The sequence below is a fragment of the Aplidium turbinatum genome, chromosome 2 (assembly GCF_918807975.1).
Source record: "Aplidium turbinatum chromosome 2, kaAplTurb1.1, whole genome shotgun sequence".
In the NCBI taxonomy this organism is placed as follows: domain Eukaryota; kingdom Metazoa; phylum Chordata; class Ascidiacea; order Aplousobranchia; family Polyclinidae; genus Aplidium; species Aplidium turbinatum.
The window spans coordinates 32,396,258-32,418,784 of NC_137473.1; the positions used below are offsets into that span (position 1 = coordinate 32,396,258).

The 22,527-nt window shown below is 37.9% G+C and overlaps 2 protein-coding genes across 3 annotated transcripts in view; both read right to left on the reverse strand.

The window, feature by feature from the left end:
- Nucleotides 1–6,605: 6,605 nt before the first annotated feature.
- On the reverse strand, nt 6,606–15,382 carry LOC145765492 (bcl-2-related ovarian killer protein homolog B-like). 2 transcript variants are annotated; one of them, XM_082577321.1, is made up of 6 exons: nt 15,352–15,382; nt 15,127–15,190; nt 14,089–14,538; nt 12,667–12,875; nt 7,626–7,718; nt 6,606–7,220 (listed from the first exon to the last, which is right to left on the reverse strand). In XM_082577321.1, exons 3-6 carry the CDS (start codon nt 14,495–14,497, stop codon nt 7,071–7,073), a joined length of 861 nt encoding a protein of 286 aa, XP_082433447.1. In that variant the 5' UTR covers nt 14,498–14,538; nt 15,127–15,190; nt 15,352–15,382; the 3' UTR covers nt 6,606–7,070. The 2 variants fall into 2 exon arrangements, with proteins under 2 accessions (XP_082433447.1, XP_082433448.1); XM_082577322.1 differs by having other exon boundaries at nt 7,145–7,220; nt 7,616–7,718.
- Nucleotides 15,383–17,423: 2,041 nt separating this feature from the next.
- Nucleotides 17,424–22,527, reverse strand: part of LOC145788510 (fibronectin type-III domain-containing protein 3A-like) — a 45,006-nt gene continuing 39,902 nt past the window's right edge. Inside the window, exon 22 of the mRNA XM_082600273.1 lies at nt 17,424–22,148. Coding sequence (XP_082456399.1) covers nt 21,675–22,148 — 474 coding nt within the window. The 3' untranslated portion in view covers nt 17,424–21,674. The remainder of the gene's footprint in view (nt 22,149–22,527) is intronic.

Genomic DNA, 22,527 nt, shown 5'->3' on the forward strand with positions numbered 1-22,527 from the left:
TTTGCTATGTGAAATTTAGTCTTTTGTAGAGTTCTACAACATGTAAAAATCAGAGTGTGTTAAGTTTTTGCTATGTGAAAATCAATAGTTTGTTGAGTTTTTGTTCAATATGAAAAGTCGGTTCTTTCAATATGGAAATCAGTTGAATGCAATATCAAAAGTCAGAACTTAAAACCAGTATCAAGAAATCAGTCTTGGTAATTCTAAAGCAATATATCAGTTTCGTTGTTGCTACCGTTTTCTATTTTTGGCACTGCCAGGATGACGTTTGGATCAGTTTATTGTTAATGTAGCAGCGACGACATTTCGTATCCAGTTGTTGGTGGTGGAGCTTTAATATTCCGGTGTTTTCCTTTACTTTCTGTGTTGCTGGATCGAAGATTAAAAACTATAAACAATTACGTTGTGAGCAAGCATTGATCTTCTGAGTTGAGTTAGTAAACAATACAGCAGCGTAATCGACCTCGTGTCCTATCATTCCTTGCCGACTTTGCCCAGGAATGTTGCCATCCCACTGATGGCTGTGTATGGGTGGATATGCTGAAAGCAGCGTCCGCTACACTTTCCAAGTCATGCTTGCTGATGTAAATTCGGCATACTCTGTAATGACATACTAAGCTAATTTAAATTTAGCGTTAAAAGGTTTATATTTTTACTTTCCAACCATTAATAATCATGAGATTATGTTCTTATCTATTTTATTCATGTTTATGAACCAGGTACCCCGGTGTTTGTCTACAGCTTTTCAACACAAAAGCATCCTCTTTCGTGGTTCTGTTTGCAATATTTTGTCAGACTGAGCCACCACGACGGGTAGACTGTATGGCCCCAATGGGAAATAAGCGTTAAGTGTCTTTCCTAAGGACACAACGACGCAATGACCAGCTCAAGCATCAAACTAGCAACCTTTCGGTCACTAAGTTGGCACCCTACCAACTAAGATACGCTGCCGCTATTACGTTCTTGAAATACATTTCATGCTTTTGCAAACACCATACCTGTTTGCTAAAGTCAACCAACGCGAAGGATTTAATGGACCAGGTTTTGTCTTTTCTATACCAGGTAACAATTTTTCCGAAGAAATATTCTGCACGATTTGGTACAGATAAAATTGATCAGCTAACAAATCGTGCAGAATATGTATACAGTGTACACTGTACAGCTGCCCAGGTGTAGCCTACTCTTTGCCAAGTACCGAAAAATAATTTTAATTACAATGAAATCAAAAGCCCTTGAGATGAACTACGCAGTTCATCTTGAGATAAACTCGCATTTTTGCCATTTTTGTGGACAAATCAATAATTGATTTGTTTTTTGATTATTTTTATTTTTACCATGAGTTTTGATGTTTAGAAACTTTGTATAGTGTTGCATTTTGAAACACATTAACATTTTTCTTAGGATGTGAAATGTAGCATCATCAACTTTGGAAGCTTTTGTATTTGGTATTGCAATTTGGGCGAAATGTTAAATTTCGATGCAATATCTCCATAAAATAAGTTTATAAAAAAATCCAATTGGGTAAGCAGAGGTAAGCTTATTACAAATATTCATTACGATACTAGCCTACATTTTTTCATCCATACAATTTTGAACGCCAGCTGGGTACTGGTAACTTCATGAGGTTTATGTTTTGGCCTCGAAAACTTTTCATTACAATTTAGAGCTGAAAATACGCTCAAAATGTATACCAAATTAAACACAATTTTTCAAAATTTTCTGGTGGAGGTCTCCCAGACCTCCCGCTATTTTTCTCATCTTCAGCAAACACATGGTTTCACTTTTACAACTCTGCACCTGCCAGGGCCTCTGAGAGAAATTTTCACTAGGGGTACGAAGAGTCATTCTAGGCCCCCCTCTCACTCCGGGCCCCCTTTGTCTTGGGCAAAACGTATGATGTTTGCTTAGGCGTATTGCACACCATACAACATTTTACTGCAGACATTTGTGCGCAATAATAGTATCAAGCTGCAATAAAACTATTCTTTAATTTTAATAGGCTATGCACAATAATACTGAATATGAAAGAGAATAAATATGTCATTTCTCTCATATGATATAGGCCTACCCCGTAGCCGGTCGTTTGGTCGACAGGACATTTGGTCGACAAGACATTTGGTCGACAGGACATTTGGGTTAGGGTTAGGCTAGGGTTAAGGTTAGTTAACTAACCCTAAAATGAATCGTTCTGTCGACCTAACGTCATGTCGACAAATTGTCTTGTCGACCAAATATCTGTCGACCAAACGTCCTGTCGACCAAATGACCGGATACCGGCCTGCCCTGCTGTCAGATAAGATAAGACTGAGCATCATAAAATACAAGTTTATAACAACAGAGAATGGCATTGGCCTACCCTAAATTAAATTTTATCCCATGCATCGGAATAATGACATAATGTAAGGTTTAAGTCGCCCCGATAGCTCAGTTGGTTAGTGCGTGACGTCGTGAACAAAGAAGCTTCAAGATCAAGCGGTGCTGGTTCGACTCTCGGGGTGTGCGCTTGAGCAACGCGTTCTAAGGACTGCTCTCCATTCAGTGGCACCTAATGGATGTAATAATTCCCAGGTAACAAGACTTCAACAATCGGAAATTTCACTCTGCCAATCTCCGTAACCGGCCCTGCTTCAAGGGCCTCTACAAGTATGCGAAACAACCAGGAATAGCCTATCAAGGCTTTGTCAGTCCGAGGATAAAGATTCAAAACCAAGTTTGCCCCCTTTTTCAAATACCTTTTAAAAAACACAAAAAAGCCCAAAAACACCCGGGCATTAAAAAAACTAGTGGTTTGGGATTTTAAAAAAAATCCCAGGTTTTTCTCAACCCTGCTTGTGCTACATTATGCCCGTCTCCCCCAGGACAGGAGAATAACCAACTTTTGTGATTTAATTTAGGGTGCTTTTCACAGGACATGTTTGCACGTAAGGCATTAAGTCACCACTTTAGACACCTAATTTCTTTCCGGGACCTTTTGCTACATTGCGGGCCCCCCAAGGACTAACAAATAACAACATTTATGCTTGAATTTAGTCGTTTAGGACGGTTTTACCCAAACATTTTTGCGCGTAAACTATAAAATCACAATTTCGGGCCCCCCAACAACCACAGGCCTGGGCCCTCAAGGGTACGCCGTACCCTCCGTACCCCTCTCTCGTAGGCCCTGGCACCTGCCACTACATGTTAGATGTATTAAGTGTTAAAGCATTTGCCTATATGGCTCTCACGAAAATGCATTTCCACAAATGTAGCTTCCATTGCTCTTTCACTTGAAGAGGTTCCCGACCCCTGCATTAGACTATACAGTATACACTACCCCAGAGATAGTGAGTGATGTTGCGTTTTTAAAAATATGTTTGTAACTCTCACTTATTACAGATTCATTACACCACCCCTGGTTTGCATGTTTTTGTTGTTGTTTGTGTATATTTTAGAATTCTTTTTGTTTGCAATGAAATTGTAATAAGTTGCGTTAGTGGCTCGTCCCTCAAGGCTGCTCAAGGAGACTTTCAAATTAAAGGAACTCGTATTGTGAGTCCCTCTATTCTTTTCTAAGACTTCCTTCAACGCACAATTCTCTAAAGTTCATTTGTTTTTTCTTTTTAATGGATTAAAAATAGTTCTTTACAAACACCGAACAATATCAACACCAAAAGATCTCAGCCTTCCGGACAGCATTTAACAAAAAACTGAAGTGATTGAAAGTAAACATTAAAACAATACTGGCTCTACCTTAGAGAAGGCACCTTCCCGCAAGTGAAGCGCTAACAAATTAGATGACGCGTGCGAAGAAACAAGCCAAATGAGCCTCGGGAACAGTTTGTGGTGTAATAAAAAAAGCTGCTCGGAATATCGAACATACAAGGATTTTCAATTCCCACTGGAGCGTGGCTAGTAAAGATAAACAACGAAGCATGACTAAACAGGGTATGTATATCGACATAATTACATAGTGGCCTATCTTTATAGCTCTTTAACATTCTGAAAACCTCTCAACATAACTAGAACTGGTTTCAAATAATGACCCAAGAAATCGATGAGTAGGCTATTTTGTTTTAAAATTGGTCTCAATTGAAAATAATACAAAATTTGTTCAGTAGACGTGGTATCTGAACAAGTGGCTAAATTATGTAAATTCTATTAGGCCACATGGTAACTACACACGTACGCGATACGTGGAAGGGCAGAGAGCTTAGTCTACCCCCTGCCTATGCTGGAGACTCAAGTTCGACTTCTGCGCGGATCGGACACAACTTCATACACAGATCAGGTTAAACAGTTAAAGAATCAGTTTTACAGAAGTCTACTATACTTAATCTGAATCAACTTTTGGCTATTGGATCAAGACTTTGGCATACTGTTGCCTAATTTATTTTAATTGTAATATTGATATCCGATCGGTGACGCTATCACACGGGCTATCAAAATATATATAGCCTACCCTACTGTATATATAAACTGCAAGGTTTTCGTATAAAAACCAGGATAAAAACAGCAACCTGTCCAGACATTATGAACTCCACAAGACTTCAAAGGTTTATCTCTGTTTCTGCCACTGCTGAAAGGTAGAAAAGGCAAAACCTCTTGACCTTCGGAGTGGCAAAGGAAACAAAAGGTTCAAACGAAGGAGTGGATGGGAATTCGTTTTTATATCTTTTAAACCTTAAGGAAGGATCTCTTTCCTGAACAGTTGGTATGCATGATCTTACACTTGGGAAAACCATTTGAATGTTTTGCTTGTACAGAGTCATTAACATAATTAACGTTACAACTTCAAACAACTGTATTTAACAAATGGTAGACAATTTTTGAGTAATAAACAAATAATATTATTGTCAAATAAATAAATATTTAGGAAAAACAAGTTTTACTCAATGTGTACGCTATTTGCGTCGATAACAAGTCGGAGACGCTTCGAAAAGGACCTGCAAGAGTCACGAATAACGCTTTGAGGTATTTAGATCCATTATTTTTTCAAATTAGCCTTCAGCGCTTCCAAACTTAGGTGGTGTATAATCGAAACCTTGTTCTCCAGGTAAGACCAGATGCAAAAGTGTAGGGGTTTCAGGTCTGGGGATGAAGGAGGCCATTCTACCTTGGAAATGAAGAATTACGGCACATTGGCTGAAAGCCAGTTTTGCGTTCTATGAGCTCCATGTGAAGAGGCAGAATTTTGTTGGAATGACCAATCGCGTTTTCTGAAGTGTTTCTTTGCCCAAGGCAACAATGAACCCTCAAGGATATCATTTCGGTAGTTTTCTTGGTTCGATTTCACACCTTGGTCCACAAAAATCAATGGACTCCTTCCTGATTCGTTGACTGCGGCCCACACCATCGCTGATGTCGCCCCTTGTCTCCGAGTGACTACCCGGGGTTCCACGTTACCATCTCTTGACCAAACACGATCATTCCGACTATTAAAATGATGCTGGACATCAAATTTCTTCTCATCGCTGAACACAAGGTTTGGTGGCGTACCTCCTCCTTCGATGCGTGATAGCAGAATTCTGGCTCTGGAAAAACGTTTCTCTATGGTATTGACATTTAGCAACTGTTTCTTCATGTGTTTGTATAGGCTCATCTTCAAATCCTTCTTGAGAATTGTGAACATAGTTCCATAGGCCACGTTCGCCTCCTTTGCAGTTTTTGAATTGGATTTCTTGCAACGTTAATTATATTGATGACCCTGTATTGATAAAGGTGCGTACGAGACAAAGCATGATTTTCTGCAGGCTTTTCGTTTCATGGCATCTTTGCAAATTTGTCCACATCCAGTAAACAGTTCATTAAAAATTAGCAGATAATAGTCATTATTTAAAGAAATCATCAGTTAAAAACGTGCTGTTTAAGCTATGTTGTATTTTCATTCAGTAAAAATAAACACACCATGAATTTGTATCCTACCTGTTCATGAGTATCTATAGCTACTTCATGAGAATTGGTTGCCAGAAATTTTCGCGTTATTACCCGGTGAAAGTTTACAAAAATATGTTTGAACGTGTTTAAATATACGTGATACATCTAAAACTTGAGGCCCTGAAAGATTTTGATGTCCCAGGCTTCAACCTTACCAGTCTATAGTGGTAAATCTGCACTGCCTTCGTTGCCATAAAACTATTGAAACAATTTAACTATTAGCTTATTTGGTTACATTTGAATGGAACGTTTACAAACACGAAACCATGGTCGTATATTGACCACTACATGCAGGACAGCAGAAGTCCATCATGTAAATCATTACCGCAGTGGCGTAAAGAGGGGTTCATGTACAGCAGCCGGAGTTTGACTATTTAGGAGCCGAAGTCTGAAATTCTCAGTAAAAACAGGAAACGAAGTTTGATTTTCTTTGCCTGTTGATAACAAATATTTACTATGCACTTAGCACAGTTGTGTGGAGTCACATATTTTGGAGTTAGAGTGAAGTAGGAGTCCATTAATCCAGACTCCGCACACCTTTAGTAGGCCTAACTACAGAGTTGTGCTACCGCAGACAAACAGAGCAAAAAATTATTCCACATATTCCACCGTTTTAATGCAAATGCCGCTTTTCCGACGTCTTATAAAGGCATAATAAACCCAGTTTGTAAACTGGTCACGGAAGAGGTTTGCTGTCAACACCTGTAGATTAAACTACTGGATCGCAACCTAAACAGTAGGCACTGGTTCTATCGTGTGGAAAGAAGCTTCAACTGTTGCACACGATTTAGCAAAAACGTAAATTCAAAGTGTAATTTGTAAACGATCACTACGAAAACTAAACAGTTTGAGTGTTCACTATCGTCTGGATCATTTCACATTTCTGTCCGGAACTATTGTGTTTGTGCGTTGAGTTGCAAAGTAAAAACGGGACCCATAAATCGTACAAAAGGTTGTGCTTACGTTCTAATCCACAGGATGAACACTAAAGCCACTGCTGTAGAAAAAAACTGTAGGCTACCATGTTCATTTCATGCGTAACTGCGTCATTTTATGCGTGAATGATTCCGTATCAACTGGAAGTAACGTCAAATAAGTTAAAGGTATCAGCAACAGAAATAGAAGCAGTAACACAATACTTAAAAATCGAACAAATTTCAAAAGAAAAATTGAAGAACCAATGTGCTTAATAACGTCATTCCAACGAGACCTAACGTTGTTGCAATATATTTTGTCTCTGGAGTAAATTCCAAAACACCAAAATTGCGTCTGCGGCCCGTATTCTTAAAATGATCCGGCATGACTTTCTGCAACAAGATTAAAATGTTTAGCCAATATCGAAATGTTTAGCCAATTTCCACAAGCTCAAATAAAGATATGTTTTTTCCAGTGTTTAATCGAATTACCCAAATATCTTGAAGCGGCAAGGTCAAAATTTTCAACGTATAAAGGTCACATGCATGGTCTGCAGATGAGAGCTTACGCAACATTCAAAAAAAGTTGGTCCGACGCCAATCGAAAGCACAAGGCTGTATCTGAGCAATACATTCAATGATATCAAGACTGACTTTCTGTACTTCCACTAATTCAAACCTCCAACTACCAGAAAAAGCGTGGATTCCGATTCAACAAAAAAATATAAATTTGAATTCTGAAACATTGCTAGAAATTCTAGCTGAGCATCTAGATTGCAATTTCTCACATTTACACACCCATCCCCCTTGATTAATGATCCAATCCAAAATATGTTGCTTAAAATAATCGCTGGAGATTTTAATGATTTCTTCCACGAGCTCCGAGTGACCCTGTATTTGAAATAAAAAAATTGAAAGTTATGCGCTTTTCATAAACTTAAATTTCGTGTTTCTCGACAGTCGAGTGTAACAAGAAATTGGAATCCTTAAATCAGTCAATTGGAATCCTTCCCTGGATTCAATTGACTGATAAAAGCAGCGATTGAGAACTATGTGACATAAATTAGTGGTACGATACTGATGAGCCCAGCCTCATGGGCGGAACCCGTGTTTGTCGCTGTCAGTTCTTGCTCCACCTGACTTCCAAGAAGCACATGTTTTTAGAAAAGTTTTGACGGCTAGTGTGGAGGCTACACTGGTATGGATAGCGAAACGCAATGCTCCGTCTATATAGTGTGTAGTCAGGTGGTGGTGACGCCAGGAAGACCACCCTTTCAACAACATAAATTTTATTGAGGAAACTTTTAAAAAACAGTCCTGGCAATTTCGGTTGGTGGTGGAGGAAAAACGAATCAATTTCGGTTGCTGGTAAAGGAATTGAACCGGAATTTAGCCTACTGCCACCAAGGTTGAATGCCTTACGAAAACGACTCCATTCAATCCACTAGGTGCCACTGAAAAGCGAGTATTTCTATCGTGTGCGATAAAAATCGCACGCAGCGGAGCTGAACCACAATCGATTGATTTTTCATAGTTTACCTACGATGATCAGTGGTCCGCCACAAATCTCAAGCAAAATCGTGGTTTGTGATAAAAGATGGAAAGCCATGTTGAATTCATGTCACCATGCCTCAATAGTCAATACAATAAAACACTGCTATCATCAATACTAAAATTTCCAAATCAGCATTGGAAAACTAAAAGATTTCGGATTTGAGTTCAGCAAGTTGCTAGGTCCTTTTTCAATGAAGGCCGAGTCTTACAAAAATACTGAGTTCTCTGAGTTAGTTATTCAATTATATAAAGGCAGTTTGCCAAAATTTTGTCAAGTCCTATTGAGTATTATTCAGAAATGTAATCACAACTGAACTAATGTTACCGAAACGCAAACTGCCGTTACCCAGCATGTCAGAGCTCTAGACATATAGTGTAAACTTTTAAACAACGACTGAAACTCAAGGTACTATTTGTACTTCATCGTTTGTGCAAACAGCTACAGCGAGAACAATTTGTCACCTCCCAAAGTCACAATTGTAAAATCACACGAAGATACGCAGTTTTCCAACACATAAATCTGTATTATACTTGATACTGCTTAGGGATCATGTTTCTCACGTCGAACGTTGTGTCAAAACACTGAAATTCAAATGTCACTGTAATCGTTTGATTTTACGTGATTTAATTTAATGAACAATCTGCTTATAAATAGTTTCATTTAAACCAGGCTGAAAAATACCCATTTTGCGCGAAATGTTATCTAGTAGAAAGTGGTGCACACTGCCTTCATAGTATGTGCATGACGGGGGTTTTGAACATTAGAGCCAGCTCTTTTCATGGCTTGTAGGCTGCATGCGGGTCAGTTGAAAGATTTGTGCAGCTCTGTTGATTGTGTCTTGTATTTTGTTTCATGACAAAGTAGAAATAAATTGTTTTAAATTTGTGAGTTAAGACAAACGGTTAGCGTGTTTGACATACACTCGTTTTAGAAATGGAACATGGTACTAAGAGAGTGATAAGCGGAAGACAGCTGTTAAAATTAATCTAGCCTACACAGTTACACCAGGGCCGTAGCCAGACCGCAGAGCAAGGGAGGCCAACTTTTTTTTAAGGGGGGCCGAAAAAATTGAATCATTATAATTGTAGCTGTTGTTCGAGAATGTTGGGATTTTCCAGGAGGGGGCAAAATTTTTTTCAGGGGGGGCGAGGCCCCCCTAGCCCCCGGCTGGCTACGGGCCTGAGTTACACTTGTGAAACAGGTTTGCATCTAGAAATCTTATGTCCACAAAGTAAAGATTCATGACGAAACGAGACAGCCTCTTAAAGAATTCAGGAGTTTGAAAACACCACGAGCTACAATACAACGAAATTATGAAAAGTGTTTGCGAGTTTAAAGCTAAGCTGCAATCATTCAAATCCAACTCAAACTACAAAGTATATTTCAAAGGCTGCTTTCGAAGACGATGTCTGCGCATATTTTGGATTGTTGCCTTAATGTAAAAGGCATAGGACCCCATTCGAATGGCGAATACACAAAAGAATGCTTACTTTCGCAGAAGTTAAAACATTTATACATACAAAGAAAAGCTTCCTGAAGCATATAGTAATGCGTATTGGTGAAGTGGAGATGGGCATAATTTATGTGAATTTTTGCTTTATGACAAAATCACAAGATTGGAAAAAGTGGTTTGACAAATTATTTGCAACAGCAAACTTGCTGGTTGACCTGCAGCAATAGGATAATCAGTTTAATCACATTCAAAAGCAAAGGTCACATAACGATTAAATTAACAAACCTAATGACAGTTCATTCATTTCCAGACTAATTTCTTTGAATTTGTGTTTATGATGTAATTTTCTTTAATGTGAAGTAGTTCTTAAAAAATGTTAGCTCAGCGGCTTATGTGTAAGACAGCAGCAGCTTTGAATGTGTGGGTAAAGTCGTGTACTTGATGCTACAAAAGTCTACGTGACAGCTTATTCAAATAGCGACAAGTGTATAAATAATGAGTAGGCCAAGAAAACTTAAATCGCCAAGATGTAACACAAGTAAAGGCCTTTTAAGAAAATCGGTCCTTTTTGTTTTTACCCTGGAGTTGGAAATTCAAACAGGTTTGAAAAGACCAATCGCCTCAAACGAACGCTAAGAAAGGGCAACGAAATTATAAAACCAAAATCCGTCAATCAAAGACTATTGATTCAAATCCAAATTAAAGCGGGAGTGGCAGAATTTCAAGTCTAGCAAATTTGGAATGTTTTGATTCGACTATCGCAAGGGTTCAGTGGCGTAGCTAGGGGGGGGGCGGACCGCCCCGGGCGGCACGTCTGGGGGGCGGCACTTTCAGACAGGAGGTTTTTTTGTTTTTTTTAATAATGCAAAAGTACACGGAAAATAAAAGCAAACAGAATGGCAACGTTCAAAACAGTGGCGTAGCCAAGGGGGAGGAGGGGTTTGGGGGTTACAACCCCCCCTTTGGCATGCATGTGACGTCACGATATTGAGAATGATGCTTTCAGTCTCTATGTCTCTAAAACAAAGTTGCCTAATTTTGAACGAAACTCCATTAAAAGAGCGAGTTTTGCTAATACCAAACATTCAAACATCTCAGCCAGGAATAAGCAACAAGAAAACATAGAGACTTAGCTTTATTAAGTTACCGAAAAATTCCCAAGAAAACATGATCTTATCCTTTTGGTATGCCACCGGACAGCACCATTTTACAGGAATATTTATACTAGGGGATTTATACCCACATTTTTGTTGAAAATGCCCTCAGAATGCACCAAATCCAAAGTAATTTTTTAAAATGTTTTGGGGGAGGCCCCCCAGATCCCCCGCCGCTGGGTGTCGTCTTTGGCGAGGACGCCATCGGGCTTCGCCCGCCGGCCCTTAAAACCTCCCCTTTCAAAATTACTGGCTACGCTACTGGTTCAAAACATACAATAATTCCACTTTAAGTCAATTAAAAAAATTTCATTTTCACATGCTTTTTCTTGAAGGGGCGGCAAAATCTGAATCCGCCCCGGGCGGCACATTCCCTAGCTACGCCACTGCAAGGGTTGCAAAGCATTGTGGACGGAAAGGATTAGACTCCCTACCATCACAGCAAAGTCAAATGATAGTTTCAATTATTTTACGCAGTTTTGGACTTAGTTGCCTTGTCATATCTTTTAATCCGAACCAAATGCGATTAAAAGCATTCGTTTTCATGTTTGTACGTTTTTGACTGTTTTGTAATTGATTAGCTGCTGTTTGCATTCGATCTGCACGATATCGATCGATCTAATTTGGCAACTGAAAGTCAAGGGTTGTATTGATTTAAGGTCATTTTGCAAAGACTTGTAAAAATTTTTCAAAGCAGCCAATACAATTTAGGAAATTGGGCAGACGTTTTTTTATTTTTGTTTAATAAACAAAATGCTAAATTTTGGTTCCATTTTAATTAAATACACTTTGTTTTTCTATTAGCAAACTCTTCTTCAAACGGTTTCTTATCTCTACGTTTATCACAAAACTAACATAAACCGAAGATTTTGCTGCAGTGAGTTTTATTGCATTTACGTATAGGCAACATTTAAACTTAAAAACAGAGAGAGACTGTTCACCAGGCATTTGGTAATAAAATTAGTTTGCGTTCTTCTGGTGACTATATGCTAGGTTACCTCGTGATGTTAAAGATGATAACTAGCTTTTTTATTTCCGACGTTTCGTCAGTCAGCACGACTGACTTTATCAAGGTGGCTAAAACAGGTTAACACTGTTTTAGCCTTAGTGTTAACCTGTTTTAGCCACCTTGATAAAGTCAGTCGTGCTGACTGACGAAACGTCGGAAATAAAAAAGCTAATTATCATCTTTAACATCACGAGGTAACCTAGCATATAGTCACCAGAAGAACGCAAACTAATTTTATTTAAACTTAATTTACTTAACAGCCAATACGTTCGGTATTTGTTTGTATGTAAATTTAAACCTAAAGCACGGAAGGAAAGGGTATTCGGTTTCAAGATCACAATAATTCGTCTTTTGCTTATTCTGGTATATTTTGAACATTGTTTCAATGCTTTGGAACGTATATTCACCAATGGATATTGGCTTGATGCAAAATTGAGTCTTAGTTGGAGGCCAGCAATGATACAATCATATTAAACATTTATACACAAACAAGGTGCGAAGTTAAACTTTCCCAAATTTTGTCATCTACAATTGTGTTAGCTGCTTACTTAACTATTACGTGAAGACGATTTTTGTTGTGAGTCATGCCCAATTCCCCATGCCACTGCACGGAATAAAAGCAGCGATAGCAAAAGAAAAACGCGACAATTATGTATTAATCACGGTACCTGTGAAATGCAATCAACTGACATAGCCCCTGCCAGGCAAAAAAGTGACAAGACTCTTCCCCACGTGAAGTCTTTCGAATCCAAACCGATGACGTGCGTTGCAATTCGGTAGTATAGTCTCCTCACTGTTTGCTCACAATCGAACACGTAACCCAACTTCTTTGATACGTTTTTAAAGACGTTGGGATATGAATTCTCCAAAGACTGGCCTGAAAAAGAACAAGGTACAAAATGAAGGATGCTTTAACTAGATAAAACTCAAAGCAATGCCAATAAATGCAGAATGTATCTTTCCAATCACAATTCACGCAATGAAACCGATTTTGTGCTTTCTCAGACGCTGGGCAGAAACGACAAAAGCTATCAAGCTTCCTAGAATTGACATACATAAAAAAAAAAATTTTTCTCAAATTTTACCCTCTGAAATCCGCTTTGAAGTTTTGAAAAAGCTCAAAAAAAGTCAAGTGTACGCAATCTGCACTTCAAAAAATCACAGAATTGAGCGAGCGATGTGTGTTCCTGATCAGACGAAAAAGGTTTACAGACATTGTTTATTGAAATCGTCACAAAAACACTACTAAAGTCCAACTATACAGTAATTCAGGTTGAGAAATAGTCTCAAATAAAGTTTTTACTTCTACAGATAAAGCCAAGATATTTGTTTTTGTACTTGCCATTCGACAAAAATTTGATATGTTATGGGGAGTTTAGATTGCCTTCAAGCTTGCATTTGTATCAGCATTTGCAATCACATGATTTTACTCATGGTGTTTTTAACTACGCAATTTCAAGATGTGAAATTAGTTTCGTATTGAGCATAAAGTATTGTTTTTTACTCGAAAATTTTAGGAGCCTATTTCTGTTTTGAATGTTATTGTAAACAGCAAATTAAAGCTACTAACTATTTTGATTCTGAAAACGAATATATAAACAAGCTGCCAACCAAAATTTAGAGCCCGAGTTATGTTCCTACAAAACAAAAACTTTTTTTCTGTTTACCAGCCCTTGCCGTAAAAATTAGAAAAATTCTGGCATGTTAACTCAGCGTCACGCAGTAAAACTTTAGATTAAAAACTCAACTAGTGGTATCGTTTCCGGTTTTCAAGTGGTGATTCTTAAGTTTTAGTGCCAAGAAACGTCACAAGATGTTGAAATAAACTCAGGGCTGCTGCAAACTTTGATGAGAAAGATCAGAAATCATCAATATTCTTGCCAAAACATTATTGCGCAATACATGACCTACCAAACGAAGAAAATAATGTTAACTTTGGCAACTCAAGACCACCGCAGTCAATTAAGTTATAAAACAAATTGTCAAGTTTGATTTTAACCTTTCATAGCTAAATCTAGCGTGTTGACCGAATTGTAAAATTCGATGATACAATTATAACACAAAGCAAATCTTTTCATTGTTTCACTCACCAATGTTCAATATTTGACGGGAAAGATTTTGATCTTTTGCTGGAGCATACTCTTTGACGATAACTCTGCATCCTAATCCACTTCTTTTCAACTTACAACAAACGTAATCTCTACATAAGCCGATAGTAAGGAAGACTTCATTGGTGTAGTTTTGAGAAAAAAATACGGAGTCATCTCCTGTCCTTTCTGGGGAGGCTAAAAAAGACATACTGGATAATTTAAAAGAGCTATTGCGGCTAGGTTCGAATGTGTCCTTTGTGGTTACCACCCTGCTGGGTGTAGATGATCTTTTTCTCTCTTCATTGAAGCAATATCTACGATGCTGATCTTGTGATTGATCTACACCTGCTGCATTCGATGACGTTTTGTTGTGGTTTAAGTCGATAGCAGGTGAGTCCGATGACAACATTGGAAAACAAGATAAGCTTTTCTGTTCGTACTTATTTTGTTCTGCATGAGAAAGTAAGCAATCCATTTCGCATTATTGTAACCACATTCAGGGATAAGCTTACTAGGCAACATAGATAAAAAAAAAAACAATAGATCGAGACATATGCATGTGCCTCAAAAGTTCAACTAAACGAAACCACTGTAAAACGTCTGTTTCGGTCTCAAAACGTTATAACGTTCGCGTTTTGTCGCTTCTACTTTTTCTATACATTCTGCCTGTTGTGCTCAACATGTTTTGTTTTCGTTGTGATTGTCAGAAATAAAAACAAACTGAACTGAATCACTCTTCATGAAGCTAGTGGATAGAGCTATGAGAAACAAAACTATTTTGAACTGGAATTTCGTGTTGACTTAAATATTTTAAATCAAGTAGCTTGAAAAGTTTTGTTCCGAACGTCGTCGTACAGAAATTGTTTCTAACTCCTGTACTAGTCCACTGAACTTGTCTGATTTGAACCACCTGACAGATGTTTTTTCAACTGCAGTCCGGAAGTCTTGTTTGTAGGCCAAGCAAATGTCAAGCAACACTTTGACTGGTTTGGTCATTGACTTTAACATCGTTATTTCCTTGAAAAAAAAAAACGTTACCTTGTGCCAGACGTTCGTGTAGTTTCTTTTGTGACCTTCTTGTATTTTGACTGCTTCAATTATTCTAAAAAAACGCAGAAAGCTTCAAATTTTAACAGAAAGCTATCTGCTGTAAGCTACTAATAGCAGTAAAGCAATCCACTATCAGGCTGCATTATTTGGTGATGCATACCTGTGGGCTACCAGTTTTCATGCTACACCAAGAATGACTAATCAGCAACTTACCCAGTTAGCAGTTACTGCAAGTACTTTTTGCTTCACAATTTGAATCATCGGCTATGGGCTTCATTCTAACGCAACCAATCAAAAACAAATCATCTGCCACAGCATTTGCGCTTTTAGCCCACTGAAAGCCATTGTTGGCTAGGCAGCGTAGCATACGCCACAGTATTTCCTTGAACTTGCTTTCTGCCTGAAGTTTCCCACTTAGCTCAACAACATTATGTTTTCAACCCAACCTACGCTCATGTTTTGTCCACACGTTTAAGGTTAATGGCGAAGTAAGCGTCACGCAAAATGTCGAAAGGATCTGAAATGTCATGACACACGCAGCCTGCAGCGTGTGCGTATGTCAGATGATGGATTTTCTGTCATAAAAGCGTCTGGGCAATTTTCGGAAAGGGTTATGAGTTGTTATTAAAACAGAGAGCACAGTTTCGTTTTATGATTATGAATTGTCTGCTAAGGTAGTCTCTACTCTCGTGGTCAAGCAATATTGGTTGAATTCAATATGGTTTGGGTGCGTATGGGCGTTATGGCACATGCTTGGGTAGGCTAATTCGTCATTCATCAAAGTAGTAACATGGCGCCAGATCACCTGTATTAAATGTTTTTGAGTAGTAGGCTAAATCATATTTTTTATCTACGAGTCGTTTTTTTCTTGTTGACAGCGAACAAAAGCAACTTATATTGAAATCAAATGAAAGATTTTTCTGTAAAAATTTAGCGTTCAAAGGAAGCGAAAGCAAGGAATGTTGCATCCCAACAAAATGCACACCTTTGACTCCATTGAGTAGACGAGAGAGTAGGCTGACAAGATTCAAGCTACGACCTGTTCCTGACAAAAACATAAGCCGTCTTCATAGGCTACTTGCTGTGCCCATTTTATTCACTATTTCACGTAAGAAATGTTGCCAGTAATTGTGAGCTCGTTTATTAGCTCACTTTGACTTTCAGTCCGCTCAGTATAAGCTGCAGTTGATTTGCTGGGAGCAAAGTTAATAATTTAATTAAATTGGTTTCTTTAATGGCATAGTTGAAGATAGAAAATTATTATCAGAAAAATCTTTTGACTGCAGTTTTTACTGTTAATGTTGTTTGAAGATGTCTGCTGGTTTATAAACCTGAACTGAAGATTGCATGAACATTGAACAACAATGGCTAAAGTATTTGAGCGAGCTCGCACTGGCAAAGTACGCACACGCCATCGATCAATAGACTACAATGCTTTTCCCATCAAATCAAACAAATCACGTTTTCAAAAGAGACTTGGTTTTTGAATCTTTGTCCTCGGACTGACAGAGCCTTGAAAAGTTATTTCTGGCAGTTTCGCATATTTGTAGAAGCTATCGTTCCATGTCAAATAAGCTATGACACCACACGGGTGTGGCAGACTTGATGACCAGTTTGGTCCTTCTGCCACTCCCATCATCATCAGCAAACAACCTAACTCACATTGTAATCTTGTATTGTTTTCACATGTGCTGATGATGCAAAAATAAAAGAACTTCTTCTTCTGACGCAGAGCCAGTTGCCGAGGTTGGCAGAGTGAAGTTTTCTGATTGTTAAAGTGTTATTGCCAGGGAATTATCCCATCTATTAGGTGCGCAGAATGGAGAGCAGTCCTTAGAATGCGTTGCTCAAGCGCACACCCAGAGAGTCGAACCAGCGCCGTTTGATCTTGAAGCTTCTTCGTTCAAAAAGTCACGCGCTAACCAACTGAGCTATCGGGGCGGACATATGTTATATTTAGACACATATTTGTGGTTCTGTGGTTAGTGTTTCTACTGGATCAGACCTTATAGATGTGACCTACCTCACACGTGTGTACAATATACACAACCGCATAGAATCAAAACGCCGCAATATACTTTCCGCAACCTGTGCACCATTGTATGATAGTAAACTTTCTAGAATGCGGTTTATTGAAGCAAATCTTTAGCTGTGATCTCGAGCTGTGAGCAAATCTTTAGCTATATCAGTAGGCCTACCAACTTAAAATGATACAAAATCAACGCCTACGTTGGTTTGTTGCTGTTATTTTTGCTTTTATACTACTACCGCCACCTAGCGGGAGAGTAAACTAGAACAAATAAGGACGATCTTTGTCCAAAGAGCATCAGCCACGTCTTGTATGCTTTCATATCTATATTTTTGGCATCAAAAATATTGGTCAGTAAACATTTATATATATATATGTATGTACAACATGTTGTCTGTATCACATTATGACAAAACAACAACGCGAGTGAAAAATAGTTCACATATCACCAACACAAGCAAAGACAACGAAATCCTCTGAAATGTGCTTTTTGTATGAACATTTGATATGTTGTGTTCAAAACATAGGATTTATCAAACTTTTTCGTCGACTTCAAAAGTTTGCGTTGCAACAACGACTCCTACTTTTTAAAAATTGTGACAACTCAAGTTTTGTTGAACATAATATGAAGTTCGTATACAATGACAAATATTCACAATGAAATTATCTTGTAAAGTTTGTAAAAGCTCTGGGCAGAAATTGCTTGAGCTGTTTTAAGCTTTGCACATTACTTTGTATTTAAAGTTAAGTTGAAACGAAAGCTCGCTTTTATATTTAAAAAATAAAGCTTTGGTAGAGAGTTTGCTTTGTTGAACCATAGAGAAATAAAACATAGTAACTTTAGCGGGTTTAGCATACTTTATTTCACACAAAATATAACATAATTAAATAAAATAAACTCAAACGTTTTCGACACGTACGTGTGTCCTCATCAGGAATTAAATCTGCAATACATAAAATGAAAAATCGTAAGATAAATTTGACTATACACTGTAACTGTAACGACACTCTGGACTGAAAGCACAAACTGAACAAATGATACGAGAATGATTGCGAGTAAATTATGCGGTGGGAAACAGATCACGTGAGTTGTAGACTACAGGCATTGGACAAAACAATTAGAACACACACAAAAGGAACGATAAGCCACAGGCGAATAACTGCCGGTTGAGAGATGGATTGTTACGTTTGATTCTTAAGGCTTCCATGATTTTCAGACTAAGATCATGGAAGCCTTAAGAATCAAACGTAACAATCCATCTCTCAACCGGCAGTTATTCGCCTGTGGCTCATCGTTCCTTTTGTGTGTGTTCTAATTGTTTTGTCCAATGCCTGTAGTCTACACCTCACGTGATCTGTTTCCCACCGCATAATTTACTCGCAATCATTCTCGTATCATTTGTTCAGTTTGTGCTTTCAGTCCAGAGTGTCGTTACAGTTACAGTGTATAGTCAAATTTATCTTACGATTTTTCATTTTATGTATTGCAGATTTAATTCCTGATGAGGACACACGTACGTGTCGAAAACGTTTGAGTTTATTTTATTTAATTATGTTATATTTTGTGTGAAATAAAGTATGCTAAACCCGCTAAAGTTACTATGTTTTATTTCTATAAAAATGCACAAAACGGAAAAAAACGCGATAAAATTTAAAAGCGTTCGGCCATGTGTTTTTCAATATTCAGAAAATTAGCACCTTCTACGTATTTTAACGTTGAAATAGTTGATTCTGCAAACAAAGCATGACACTGGCAGTGAAAATGGCTATTGCACACCTACAAGCAATACACCAATGCCGAAAGCTAAACTGAGCGCAGTGCCTTAAGACGTTGAAAAACTCGAAGGAAACTATAAAATTACAACAAAATGTTGACCAAGCTAGCAAAACTCACCTCTTAGACATCAATTCCACATCCGCAGACGTTGAATCAATGTGAAAAGGACGAGTTATGCTAGTTGGGAAACGTTTGCAATCTGAAAGCTGATTCTCAGCATAGTGTTGATGTCTAATATATTTTGAATAAATTTTAAAACAAAAAGGTGTTAAACCAGTTCGAAGCAGTTTAACCAGTTTGAAAGTCGCTGGCGTTACAAAATATTTCACTTTCATCTAAGAACGAAAGTATGGTGCGAGGAAAACATCATATAGTGTACACAATCTTCATTCTAAAAAGTGTAATCTGAAGATTCAAGCGTGGGACATTCAAGATAAGCTACGAAAGCATGTACGATTGTACGTACATGGAACCGAAATGTCATTGGCAACTTTTTTTTCACAACGCTTGGTACAGTGGAAATAACCCACAAGATCACTTTAACATGAAACAATGTGGAAACATTTCCTTCTGCTTAAAAAAAAACACCAATATGACATTGATAGAAAAGAAGCAACTGCAAAAACACGACTAATTAAGGAACTTGGAATCAAACCACTGCTGCCATGCACTTTCATGCCGACGTGACCTTTCATGTTGATTGATAGACGATGCTTGTCTTGTAAGGGTATTTCCTCATATTTTTGACATTAAAACGACTTAAATACAACAAAATTAACGCAATAACAACTCACATTGAGACCAATAGTACGTGGAAGGGTTTCTGATGATTTCAATAGAAATATTTTGTTTTGAACACGCACGTTTCTATCGTATATATCAAAGCAATAACCAATGTGAATGCAACAACGGTATGGCAACAGTAAGAAAAGATCAACAATAAACTTTTATTTTTTACATTTCCTCAACGACAACGGAGTTTACGTCTTTAATTTTACACAAACTTAAAATTCATGAAATAAATAAGTTACGCGCCATTCTACAATAACACCACCAAGCACCATAATTAAGCAAGGTGTTCTCCATCAAAGAACTAAACAACTTCTCCAAAGAACTAACTTTACCTTGCGTAGACCAACATCAACAAATGTTGAATGAAAATAAACAATGGTACGTGCTTGAATGTGCTATGACAATGAATAGAAGATCTCAGCAGGAAAATTAGCCTTTTTCAACGTTGATTCGACGACTGCAGACGTTGAGTCCAGTGAAAAAGGACTGAGTTGCTTGCTGGGAGTTGCCCAACATCAACAGATAATTTAGAGCAATTTTGTCTCATTTGAAGAAGTCCTGAAAAGACTCTGCAAACTCATTTGATTTTCCATTTAGTTATTTTTCAAAGCATGAATAAGACAGTTCAACAGGGATAGAACTTAAATTATCGCACGTTATCCTGGAGTAGGTGTAAGCTAAACTATTGTAAGTTGATGTGAGCGATATTCTAAATGTATTTCAAGGTTTCGTTAATCAATCAACGTGGACTTCTTGAAATTGGTCGTGGACTCTATGACAATTTGAGGAAATTTAGCCACATACAACAAATTTAGTGAAAAATGCTCGAAAAAACGACGTTGATGATTCAAAAGCCGCACCTCGTCTGCAACTGTACCTAAAAAACTATTGATGTTTGCAGATCAAAATTAACGCGATGAAACTTAAGAATCGCATAATAGTTTTTTTTTTTTTTTATAAAAAGTAATATAGGGTCAAAATGGAAACTTTCAAACCATTACCCTGCCAGCATAATCCACCATTCTTACATTAATTCAGCGTCTAAAGACGTTAAATCCATGTCAAAGAAACGGATTTTACTGGCTGAAGTAGGCTTCTTGAAGACAAGATCCCCAACTACAGCATCGGTCACCTTCTAGCTCACACTGTTGCTAATACTGTGACTAACATTGAAAAGAAAACGTCAGTTCGAAAGCTGGTTTTATAAAGCCTAGTTGGTCCCCTAACAACAAGCCAAATGCAACTGTAGTAAAAGCAATGAAACGTTTTAGCAATGCTATCGACGCGTGACGTAAAAATCGATTATTTTCTTAAAACTCAACGACACACGGGAATGTAAAAGCGAATGAGATAAAACGTTTCTTAAATGTTTCTATTTTGACGATTCACACAAAAGTTGAAATGTTACGAACTGAAACTCAGATAGCCTCAATTTGCGTTAACTTGTGTTACTCTAAAGGTACGTCCGAATCACTGTTTCTACTTTAAACAAAAAAATCAGTTTGTTTTATTAATCTTACGTTGTACCAATGCAACAAGACAAAATGTTCAGTGTGAGCACTTGTCCATATACTTCGTAAGTGAACAGATAATGGCTTTCGATTTCACATCACACTTCCCACAATATGTAAATCGGCAGTCGACCATGAAAAGAATCTAGCAGCAGACGACACAGAGGGCCGTGTAATTTTTGTCATGCTTTTATAAAACCTTTACAGGAAAGAATAATCTATGTTATTTTGTCTCGAAAAATAGAAAATTATTCCGTTGAGAATAAACTGTACGAATAAGGTTTAACAGTTCAAGCTGTACTCTATATCTATTTAGTCGAAACAACACCCACATCTAAAGTAATGCATTCAAAAATTCACGTTCATAAATACTAATACATACAATTTAGTTATAAAAAAGCAGTGACTCTGATACAAAACGGTACAATTACTTTACATAAATAGACTGCAGGCTAAAAGCAATAAGTATTGCACTTAAAAAGTAAAATGCTATCACGACGGCAGCCATGTTTTTGGAAAGCCAAGATTCTGGATCGACATCCTTTTCTAATTTTTCACCAGACAAAGGTGCATCTTTTCGGGCTTTTAAATGTTTTGATGTCGATGTCTGAACTCGGGACGCCACCAACGGGACGTGGGGTAAATAGGACAATGTCGGCTCTTCTACGTCATCGTCATCATCATCGAAAGAAAGAGTTAAGAAAGCGACTGAATTACTAGGTAACCCAGTTAAGTCCTCGGGCCCGTCGTCGGAGACTTCGGAGCATGTAGAGCTGTCATCCGGCGGAGGTTGAGAGAAACGAGCCGATGTGCATCGGCGTATTGCGGCAACACGGATGGTGTATGTGGTTTGCGATGCAAGGTTGTCAAGGCGATAACTGGTGGCCTCGCAAGGGAAGACCTGAAAACATTGTTTGTTTTAAAAACCTCTACTGTTTTTTATTTTGTTTTCTTTATAGAAAGATAAAACAATGCTCTAAGATCTAAAAAAATAACAAAAACCCCTTTTCTTTTTAAAAAACATTCCTTATCCATGCAACCCCGCAAGAAAACGTTGATCTACTGTATGGAATGACTGGTGTTGATGGATGCAGAGCACCGGGCAACTTGGAGAACAATTGTTCGACAATTTGAATTTTACTTCATCTCAGAATATTCCATTTAGAAGAAACTTCAACCGGGCTACACAAAGTGCTCACAGTGCTCACATCAATGAAGCAACAAAACATATTATCCCTCAAGAAGTTAATCGTCATATCAGAGAAATAGCTGCAGCCGGA